The sequence below is a fragment of the Crocodylus porosus genome, unplaced genomic scaffold (genome assembly GCF_001723895.1).
Source record: "Crocodylus porosus isolate Cpor-Errol unplaced genomic scaffold, CroPor_comp1, whole genome shotgun sequence".
Lineage (NCBI taxonomy): Eukaryota > Metazoa > Chordata > Crocodylia > Crocodylidae > Crocodylus > Crocodylus porosus.
Genome location: NW_017728886.1, coordinates 152,759,833 through 152,771,470, shown reverse-complemented (window position 1 = coordinate 152,771,470; position 11,638 = coordinate 152,759,833). Strand labels below are relative to the sequence as shown.

At 40.7% G+C, this 11,638-nt stretch overlaps 1 protein-coding gene across 1 annotated transcript in view; it reads right to left on the bottom strand.

Moving 5' to 3' along the window:
* SYCP2L (synaptonemal complex protein 2 like) overlaps positions 1 to 11,638 on the bottom strand; it is a 51,990-nt gene that overhangs the window by 16,866 nt on the left and 23,486 nt on the right. Inside the window, exons 21-27 of the mRNA XM_019543223.1 lie at positions 11,078 to 11,139; positions 8,062 to 8,113; positions 6,236 to 6,270; positions 5,553 to 5,607; positions 4,100 to 4,256; positions 3,041 to 3,090; positions 1,490 to 1,583 (exon numbers count right to left, since the gene is read on the bottom strand). Of these exons, the coding sequence (XP_019398768.1) occupies positions 1,490 to 1,583; positions 3,041 to 3,090; positions 4,100 to 4,256; positions 5,553 to 5,607; positions 6,236 to 6,270; positions 8,062 to 8,113; positions 11,078 to 11,139 (505 nt within the window). The remainder of the gene's footprint in view (positions 1 to 1,489; positions 1,584 to 3,040; positions 3,091 to 4,099; positions 4,257 to 5,552; positions 5,608 to 6,235; positions 6,271 to 8,061; positions 8,114 to 11,077; positions 11,140 to 11,638) is intronic.

The window sequence follows — 11,638 nt, the reverse complement described above, 5'->3', positions numbered from 1 at the left end:
ATTCTGCCTTTCAAAAAAACCAAAAACATGGTGCATGTCTTATTTGGGGGGGTATGTGGTATGTGATAAAATATGGTATATTAGTATATAGCACTACATACAGACATGACTAATATAGTGATCCTCAACAAGGGTGATGGTGTACCCTGGGGTGCAGCAAACTCCTTTTAAGGTTGCTGCAGGGTGATGCACAATATTAGCATTAAGTGTGCAAACATATGGAAATGATTCACAGGAAACACCCAGAGGCTTCAAGTAGGAATCCAAGGTGTCAAAACCTGATGTCCAAGTTTGACCTGTTGATATCCAAGTTTTGTTGTTAAAAAACACAACAGAGAAACTTCTTTATTGTTTTTGCATCATCAAAAAATTAGCGAAAGCTAAGAGCTGGCATCTTCCAAGGGATGTTTTGAGCCTAATAAGGTTGAGAGCCGATTGATTAATACCTCAAAAGGACCATGGTACCAGAGAAGCTACCACATCTTTAGGTATTAAAGTGCATGCAAGAGCTGAAAGACAAGGAATGATGTTCCAACAGAGCCAATGAATAGAAGACTAATGATATCATCTAAACCTAAACATTGATGTTTAAGATGCTATAAATGCAGTGTTTCTCAACCTGTGGGTTGCAAGAAAATTTAAAGGGTTGTGGGGAGGTCCAAGGAGGAGAGGGCAAGACTGACCCACAGTGTGTCAGAGACCGGGAGGGTGTGGGTCATGGCAAGCTGATAGTTATACTACTGGGTCCCAGTGCGAAAAAGGCCGAGAACCACTGCTGTAATGCATTATACCACACTCGTTTCCAACATAATAAAATTATAATAGGACTGTTTATGGAAAACCAATACCTGCAACAGAAGCGAGAGAACATGAAAAAGAAATAGTAGACAGCAATAAATTCTTTCAGTTTGCAAGGATTTCAAACCAGCAGAAAGTATTAGTAACACTAAGAGACAAGCACTGTGATAAGGTTTGGGAGGGGGAGGAAGAAAAGGGAGGAGTTTGTATACACATCCTAAGACACTTGAATAACCTCTTTACAATGGAAGAACCCTATGCAGGGAAAAGAATTCTAAAATTTACATAAAACTTAGGAACGGAGTATGTTAATTCCCATGGATTAAATGCCAAAGCCTTCATGTAACTGCTTCCCCCAAACCATTACTAATGGAAGTTTGAGAATGAGCAAAACTAGCCTGGCACAAAGAATAAATGCAAAACAGAACGAAGCCTTTTTTGAGCAAAGACTTGAACCAAGTAGTCTGGAGGGATGGAATCTATGCACCATGAAAGTACAACAGTAAGCAACTGCCTGGTGTTTATCCTCTTCAAAACACTTTACATACAAACACTAGTGAAGCATTCCAGCTGCTAAAAGAAACACCAGAAGTTAGTAGATTAATGGGAAAGACGTGGGGGAGGCCATGCATATGCACAAACTTTTTTAGTAGATTGTATGGGGGGGGGGCGGGAAAAGACCCTCAAATACCAGATCTCACTGCAGACAAATCAAGCATTGCTGTACTGGATTTAGTTTCTTTCCTCAGTATATCCTGGTGAACTCTCGGCCTGGAAACACCAACCTAAAACACAGATGCATTTTAAAAACTTATTTTGTTTATACACTGTAACAAATAGTAGCATTGCACAGGTTTTCCTTTCCTCTAGAGAGGCTTTTACAGGGAGATGCACTGAATGACTCATGCAAGGGGGCAGGGACACCTTTGACTTTCAAGGAGATTTGTGTACTTAAAATTAAAATGCACCCCTAACATTTGCTTTTTAGCACGTACAGGTCACTGTTCATATGACTCACTATGTTAAACCAAGAGCAGGGGGAAAGAAATACTTAAGGAATCTGGGGGAAACAAACAAACAAACAAACAAACAAACAAACAAACACATAACATTATTTACGATGCATTCACAAGTCCCTTGGACATTATACAGTGTTGCTTAGACTCTCATGATGACCAAGTGCCATCAGTTTTGCACATTTATTTCCCTACTATGCAACCTCTACAGCAGGAATGGGCAAAATGTGGCCCATGAGCTGGATCCAGCCCTCCAAGCCATTCTATCTGGCCTGCAGGGCCCCTTAATATTAATTTTCTAAAATTTTTATCTGCCCTGGGCTGCCTGTCATGTGGCCCTCGATGGCTTGCCAAAACTCAATAAGCAGCCCTCTGCTCAAAATAACTGTCTGCCCCTGCTCTACAGCCTAACTTGTGTTCAGCGTTATTGAGCCACTGAGTGAGATCACAATCAATACAGGGAGCATGGGGATGTCTGGGAATATGGGCCCAAAAAACTGCCTAACAGAGAACAAGTCTACTACCAGATAGAAGAAGGCGGCATGAAGCCTCCTCTCCAGATGATGAAAAGGAAGCGGGGACAAAGTGTAACAGTATTTTCAGGTTTTGGAATAGGCTCCAACTCTTCAATGTTTTTCTGGAATGAAATGTGACCTTCAGAAGTCTCCCCAGTTTTGAATTATGCATGCTTGTTTTTGCCCCGTTTCCCAAAATTACAGATAAAATAAAATAAAAGGAAACTTGTTTGAGAGCACTTTACACTTTCCCTTTTGTGCTATGACTTAAATTGAAGACAGAAAAAAAAAGCTAGAACAGAATAAAAACCCTACACCTCTAACCTTTCAAAGATGTATGTATTTTCAGCTACATTTAGTAAATAAAGATGCTTGTAGTGAACACACTCCTACTGCAACTGTAGCTGGAAAAAATTCAAAGAGCATAGCAGTGGATTAACTAGGTAACATTTAGAAGGGTTTCCTGGACTACAAGCACCTGTGCATACTTTGATATGGAATCTATAGACAGTTAGCTAGAGTGTCTAGCTTTACTCTAGTTGTGTAAATTAAGCAATACATGTCCCTTCAAAACCAGGTTGTTGTAGATGCATTTTAATATTAACCTATAACCTTGACTAAAAAGCAGTAATTCAAAATTGCACATAAATGTACTTCATATAAGTAATGCTTTGGTAGAGGTGCAGTCCAAGTATCAGAATAGTTTCTTACTTTCTTTGTCTGGTAATCACTGCCACTACTTGCAGATGACAACGGCAACACTGCAAGAAAAAAAACCCACAAACATGCACAAAGGTGACTCCATTGCTGCTGACATTGTACCAGTCAAATTAAAACCTCATGAGACAGCTTTATTTTCTTAAAACTTACAAGGCTTAATATCATGCTTATGTATTTCCCCCAATTGCCTAATAATACAAATCACAAGTTACATTAAGACTGCTGCCACTCTACACCTGAAGAAAGAGGTAGACCTTGCTGTTTACCTGAAAGACTCATCTGAATTCTGGCAGACAGATACAGAAACTGGAACAAAGATAAAGAACCACCACTGAACTCAACCTAAAGCTCTTCCCTCCCTACCAATCACCTTCCTTTCTTTTTCAAAACCCCCACAGAGTGTCTATGAGTACCTGCACAGACTTCATGCAACAAGATGGGAAAACAGATGTTATAGTTGAATATAACCTGAAGAGGTTATATTTACAGCCCATCTTTAACCTGATAACTGACCTAATATGCAACAAACTTTTAAGTGGGAGACACCATCAAAGCTTATAATGTCCATATTATTTTTTTCTCACAAGACTACCTAAAGCAGAGGATAGGCACTTGTAAATCTACGTAAGTAAGGAAGATGGCAACTTCCTTCTGCATTAGCTTCCCCAGGGTCTGAAGATGCACATCTCAGAGATACATTTTGTGAACAGGACAAAGCAATGAAAAATTGCAACTGGATCTACAGACCACAAGGAAAGACCATCTCATTTTTGCTGGGCAAAAAATAAAAAGTAGCACTTTAAACCATCACTACCTGAGCTGCTCTCTCTCATCTCACACAGATTACAAACAAGCATTTTGCATGGCAGATACACTCCCACTCAAGTCATGGATAAGCAGGTGTCCTATCCTAGCCTACTGGTGAACCAACAGGATTTCAGCACTGCTTAGATGGAGCCTCAGTCCCACAAAGGCTGAGTAACCCTGACTTGGACTCAGTCTTCTGTTCTACTTCACTGTAGAGTATGCCACACAACATATAGCACTCACCTTTCAACTTACTTCTGAGCCTTGGCCTTCTCCGAGTATAGTCCTGATTTTTCGGCAATGGTTTTTTCTGAGAATCAAGGATCCAGCTTTTTTCACTCTGACTATTGCTTGTAGTTTCATGGTTACTTTCAGAGAAAAGATGCTTCCTATAATCAGACTAAAGATACTAAGAAGTCAGTTCTAACTTTCCCCAGAAGTACTGCACTACCATTTGCTACTGGGCTAGTTAAAAACACCCAGCTTAGCACAACCCATACAACTCATTCAAAAGAATTAAATAGCTAGCTGTTTAGTCTGGGTCAGAACAGCAGTAAGAGATGAGATGCTACAACAACCTCTTCTCCCACCAGTCTTGTTTTTGTAATAGCTTTTATTTTTTTAAACCCCACTTCCCCTACACACATACGTACTCCCTTATTGCTATGAGAAACCAGCTGTATGATGCTAATTGGTGCCTTTGGCACCCTGACCAATGTGAAAACAGTATTTTTCCCCTTTAATCTCTGGTTACAGCAATCACAAATAGTAGAGGTCAGTTCTAGACAGAAGAGTGGAACCAGTCCTCTTTGGGCCACTGCAGCAGTGGAAAGAGGCAAGTAGACAATACAGCACAAGGGATTTTGCAGCTAGTGCACAGCATTAAGTGTCTGCCTTCTGCAGTAGCACCCCAACAATGCAGGACTGCAAAGCAATGTAGCCAAAGTGATACTGTTGCTCTGGTTATTATGAGCAGGTAAATAGCCCTGGAGTCAGCTGCTAACTAGCACTATTTAGGACAACCTTGAGGCTAGTCTTAGCTAGGGACACAGCTATCCTGAGGATCAGGGAGTTGCAGCAAGCTCTCTACTTCCACTTGCTGTATTATGAAAAACTGGGAATTTCTTTTTGCAGAGAACTTCTGACCTGCAACAGTACAGCACTGATACACCACCGTCATGTCACGAAAGGAAGATTTTGCAGGTTTGCTGCCTCTTCAAAAATGTGCATGCGACCTTAAGGCTAACGAAGAGTGTTGGACTGACACCCTCATAGCCCTTCCAAGTCACAGGCCATTAAGCAGCACCATCAGTCCACACATCAACAAGAACCAGGTCTTCTCTCCACCTTTATCATTCATTCTAGGCCCTTGCTCCATGCTGGGCCCAGTCAGCCTTTTTACAAATTAGTTGCCTCAGTTTCAATCCAGAGTCCCAGGCACAAGAAAACAAGTTCAGTGGTGGTCAAGAGCTGTGCAGAAAGTTTCTGGTCACAAGTACTAGAGCCCATAACATCTTTGTGAAGGGAGGGGAAAGTTTGGAGGGAGTAACTCTGAATGGGAACAGGAGGTTTCCCAGTTAATGTCTTGGGAAAAGCCTAATTATTTATTTAGGTGTAGAAACAAGCCATGTTTATTGCTCCATAGACAATATTTTCTACACAAGTACTTTGCCACAGGAAATTATGAGCTACCTACCAGTCTTCTACCGACTTTGCTTGATTCTCGTTTTGCACTTCCATTTTCATAAACCCTGTTAAGTAACCCAAAATTGTGTACATTACAACTAATCAAAGAAAATTAACAACACTGCTATGGAGTCTGCTGGTGCTGGAGCAAGGGGAAGTGGCGGGGATGGGGAATGAGGGAGTGGGGACAGGGGCCCAAGCAGTAGGGAGCAAGCTGCTTGCCCCTACCACCCCTCTCTACGCCCACTGCCTGCCTGCCATCTGCCACACTTTCCCCACTGCAGTGGTGGCAAGGATGAATTTAAGATGACCCTCCAATAATTAAGTTCTCTACATGGAAAATTATAACAATTTCTATGTATAGAATCTAATTATTGCAAGTAATTTTAAAAATTCAAAATCATTTTGGATTTGGGTAAATATGATGTTCGTAAGAGGAATCCCATTGTTAAAAGTGAGCAGAATTCACCAGTCTTAACTACCATCTTTTCATCAACTCTTACATATATTCCCATTTGTGACAAACTACTTAGATATCTGTAAGGTCTCCAGAACTACTATCTTTAAGGAAAAAAACATTAAATACATAAAAATAGATTGGCACTTTCCTTTTTGTTCCTAATTAACAGAGAAATTATAAAAAGCATTGTGTTCTTTATCATGCAAGATGCAAGTACATATATGGTCCTGTACCTTTGGCCAAGAATTTTTTGTTTTGCTTCAGTGACCTAAAAAAAAAGAAGAAACCACATTTCAAAGTTCCAATATCCCACAGAATAAGTGTTCTAATTTTATTAGATAAAAGTAGGTATGCTTATCTAAAAATAGCGTAGCATCTGTCAAAGGAGGGATTTATGCTGACAGCTAGCGGCAATATTGAGAGTTGTGGGAAGTCTAGTTTAATGGCAGACAATGTGAAGAAAGAACAACAGACCATGATGGGGTAGGAGCTATGTATGAAACCAAGTTTAGAAGAGCTAATGTACATTTAGTGAATGTAGCTTAACATATTTTCAGAGCTCCATGTAAATCAAAATAAAAGTAATGACATGACTGAAATCACGAAGACATTTCTGGTTGCTGCAGTTGCAACGGAAGTATTGCAAGTAACAGATGCCGTAGTAGAGCTCTTTTCTTACGACGAAAGCTCTTTGAGCAATGATATTTAGTAAACTGATCTTGGCTAGTGGAGGCCAGTTTGACAGTACACACAGAATCAGTATAAGGTTGCAGAGGCAGGCGCTCCAAGGAGGAAGTGCCAGAATTAAGGTCGTCTTAATTGGGCTCACACTACATTACATGATCATACTTTCTTTGTTTTTGTTTTTAAATGAAGGCCCTGTCATTTCAGTGCACAGAAGGATAGGTGCACACTTAATAAAGGTCTTCTTCTTCCATATGCAAGCCGAGGTGTTGTCTACTGTATGGCACTCAAAGCCAATTCTTAAAGTTAAATTCTTAGTCTCCTCATGGGGCTTTTCCATGTCACTCATCACAATAGTATCAGAGTTTTTCAAACAATTACTTACTCCTGTTGAATGAGACAGCATTGTCCTCCAAACACCCCATCCTCCCTCCCCCCACCCCAAAAAAGGGAAAGACAAAAAAGTAACCCTTTAATTTTAGGAGCTTGACCTGAGATCCTCTAGACCCCATTCCCCCAACACCAGCCAAGTACTCAGCGTTATACAGCTCTTTGCATCTCTGAAGCACAGCTCACATTCAGCTACAATGGAAGTTAGTGTTCAGCATTGACAAATAAGATTTTAGTCAAGCAATCAACTGTCTTTTATAAATAGGAGACCACTACTTCTCCTAAAATTGTCTTATTCACTCCACACCTTCCAGCTTGTGTTACAAGCAAGGCAGAAGTCTTACAGAATACAGCCTCCCTTGTACAATCTCATCTTATCCCCACAGCCAGTTTTCCAGGCATACTAAAGGAAGCAGGGGGTCTGTGGAAAAAAAAAGTATGTCATCATGTAATTAGAGACTTAACATGCACATGCACAAAAGGGACCAAATTCAAGTTGTACAGGCAGCCTTATTTCTGGTACCTCCTAGCTTCTGAGTAATTCTTTGCAACTTTTGTATACAATAAAGCTGTTAAATGTTATATTTCCTTACAATCCATTAAAAAACAAAAAAAAACAAAAAAAACCCCAACACCTCATAAATAAAACAACTAATTCTGTCACAGGAAATCATAACAAGTACCCTAACCTGTAACTAGTTTCACCAGGTAACAATTATGGCACAACTGCATCTATACCCACTCCTACAAAGAGAGACAAGGGTATCAAATCCCTGGTTTTCAAAAGTCTGTTTACTCGATGTCTGATTCTAGCTTATTGGGAGCCATTTCAACCCCCATTTCAAAAGAGCATTTTTGCCTCTTCTATAGTAAGAAATGCAGCCTACTGAAAGCAACTCCCAGCCATCATTTGCCAGATGATCATCTTTACGTAAAATAAGTCATACTCCAATTAGGTTCCTAGACATTTTTGCCCCAACTTTACCTCTGTGCGACTTCCAGGGTCTGATGAAGTTTCAAACTTGTAAGAATCCTCCCTACAAGGTGACGTGTACAAAATATATGAAGAGTTTGTGGCACAGTTATGAAAAACAAGCCTGTATAAATTTCATTAAAAGTAGAATATTGAACCAATGCAGATATTTGTTATTTGCAGTATAATTAATAATTAGAGACACATACACATGGGCCTGTTTTGGCTCTCTCTCATCCTCTTACCCATTTCTCTTCACTTCCTACTATTTAATTCTCATGCAATGCATTTTTAAAGACTATAGAATTCTTCAGGAATATACAACTGCTGCAAAAACTTCTTTAAGTACTTCTCTAGTCCCCCATTAAATCAGTAATAGTTAAAAAGGAAAAAGCCCCTCATTACTTTATAAAAGGTAGGATTTTCAAAAGTATTTAAGTGAATCTCAGGGATACATTATTCCAGGGGGCTTTTGAGAATTCCACCTTTCAGTGGTTGCTCTCTGGTCACACCTCTGCAAGCATCCGGATACAGAAAGCTCATAACCATTTTTACTGAACACAAAAGTAATTCACAATAAAAATGGAGAGGTACAATTTCTTTAGACTTTAGTAACTAGTAAAAATCCTACCAATTTGGTTTTAAAATGTCCTCTACTAAACAGAAGAGTAGTATATACAGCAAGTAATATAGAGAAATAGCCCCTTCTTCCATGCTAGGGATTCCTAATCAGGAGGTGAAAGCCATGTTTCTTTAACTATACTGGCCAGAGCCCTAAAAAAAGTGAAATGACTGAGGCTAGGCAGTGGTGTGTGTTGTCTTTTCCATGTTGTTTCTATGAAGCCAACCCTGCTTTGGCAGGAGGCACCTGCCATAATACATTACAATATTCAGTAATATTTCCATGTTTAAAAAAACCCCCAAAAACTGTACAACTTTCCCTGCTGGTTAGTCCTCACAACAGCCTGAGTTAACACCCAGTAAGATCTGACAAATGGGCTTTAGCAATATTTCTTCCCCATTTTGCCTGGTTTCAGACTCCAGTGGTATGGCCTCTTAAGAGATTAAGACTAAGAAGAGAATTCAGATTTTAGAGATTAAAGCTACATCTGAGAGAACATACTAAGCTCTCTCATTTACAGGTAACATAAATGTACCAGAGGTACCTTTAAAATTAGTTGGTATACCAAAAACAAGCTAGTTATAAAAGCATGGAATTCCCATTGGATTTTAGCTAGTCATTGATACCCAAACTGGGGATTTTAAAGCCAAGTCGGGTATCGCCATGTTATACCGCTGCCTGTGGCACAGGCAGATATTAAATGGGTAAGAATGACAGTCTATCCCCACTAGATGGAGCCCATCAGTTAAAACTGGTTCCCTCTCCACCTTTTGGAAGAACCTCTCACTAGTAACAAAAAACCCAAACAAATGCAGTATCTAGAGTTACAAAGCTACAAGATTAAACTGAGCCATCATAACACTACCAAGCACCCTTCCCCCACCTCCCCTAACACTCACATATAGCTGTTTATTGCCTTGCTTGCCCTGTGCTTTACTGGAGAGAAATGCATGAGGACAAGCTGACTTTGTTCAGAAAGAGAGGACAGCAATGACATTTGAATCATCTCAACACACTGAAAAAAAGGGTCCTGGCTGCTCCATCTGGCCAATACCTTCCAAAGACACTCAAACAGTAGTTATACTTTTAAACTCACGGCTTCAAGTTTATTTTGGGTATTCTGGTAGTTCACAAATGCCACTTCAGAACTGAAAATAATCAGCACTTTTCTATAAATTTGGTCGGATGTTAACAATCAGATCCCTAGATAAATGGTACTCAAGTATGTTGAGATCCTGCTCTTCCAGGCCAAAGAACCCAAGGCTCAATCTACACTACAAAGCTTAATTTGCTCCAGTTCTACCAGCAATACTTTCGGTGCATTTATGTTTAAAGCCCCTCTAATGCAGCAGAACCCGACTTTCTCCTGGAGGGACTGCTCCAAGCTTCTGTCCTGTGACTGGCTGACAGAACAATATGGATGCCACTTTAGTGGCAGGAAGGGGCTCTGCCTAAGACCTGCTCTTAGTGCAAGCCAGTTGGGGGAAATCAGGAGCAGTTTGAAAAACACTGTACTGTGGTTCTCCTCAGCCTCCCAGGACTAGACTATGCCAGAGCATGGATAGGCCTCTCCAAAGAGAGTAAGTGAATTTAAAATAGAAAATAATTTCCCTGGGGGATGGGGGAATAAAGACAATACTTGAGATAATGTGGCATGATAACTTACTCTATAATCAGAGTCAATTATGCATATGTGAATCAAGTCACCTACATTCATAATAGTGTTAACTTCCAAATAATTACTTCACATTGAACTTATGCACCAGGGTTCATGAAATTCCTTCTATAGCAAAACCATGGCAGGCATCCTGCTAGCAGCATGGGTAGCCTCTATGGCGAATGTGGCAGATGCAAGAGGCAGTGGGGAACAGAGACAGACCAGACAGGGACCAGGAAGAGCAGGGAAAGATTACTGGGGTGGCACTCCAGGACAAGGTAGGGCTTACTTTGTACCATGCCTGACAAAAAAAGGTCAGCCACCACTGGTCTATAGCACAATACTGCCTAGCTAAATGCAGTATTGACAATGTGGTCAGATTACACTAGTAGTGCAAACGGGTTGGGCAACGCAGGCACTAGCCTCAAGGGCCAATTTAGAGGGAGCACAAGGATGACAGCTGCAAGAATGGCAGCTCCCTGCCACTGTTGAGGGCACTAGCCCTGGATTATAACATCTTCCCCTGAAGCACAGGTCAGAGGTGTACAAAACCCTCAAAACAGACTGATCTTTCCTAATCCACCCTAAAAGAAAACATAGCTATTCTGTTCAGACCATTAAGTGCTGCCGACATGAGTTTTTAAAGCTTAACCTAGTTTTAACATTAAATGTTGATGCAGAAAGCTTTAAAATGGTTTCAAAATATGGGGCACCCAAGGTTTGATACATTTTAAGAAATGTATACCTACTTCAGGTCTATCCTTTGCCTGACCAAGCTTGTTCTTCGTTTTTTCTTCTCCAGTGCATCGTCCTTAAGAAGAGATACAGACTGGCATAGTGAGTAAAGCTATTACTTGCAATTAAAGTGAGAGAGAGACTCCCCTTAGCAGGATTTTTTTCATAGTCATAAAGCTAAAAAGATGCTAGGGAAGCCAAAGAGATGGAACACCGAAAGAACACAAAAGCACTGGATGCAAGTGTTGCCGTGGACGTAGTCTTTCTGGACTTCAGCAAGGCCTTTGACACCGTCTCCCACCCCATCCTCATTAAAAAACTAGGTGACTGTAGCACTGATGCCTACACAGTCAGATAGATTGCAGATTGGCTGAAGGGTCATACACAGAGGGTGGTGGTGGACGGGTCATATTCAACCTGGGTTGAAGTGGGCAGCGGAGTCCCCCAGGGCTCAGCCCTTAGGCCCGCACTGTTCAATTTCTTTATCAGTGATTTGGACGACAGGGTGAAAAGAAACCTGTTTAAATTTGTTGATGATACCAAAATTTGGGGTGAGGTGAGCACGCTAGTAGGGA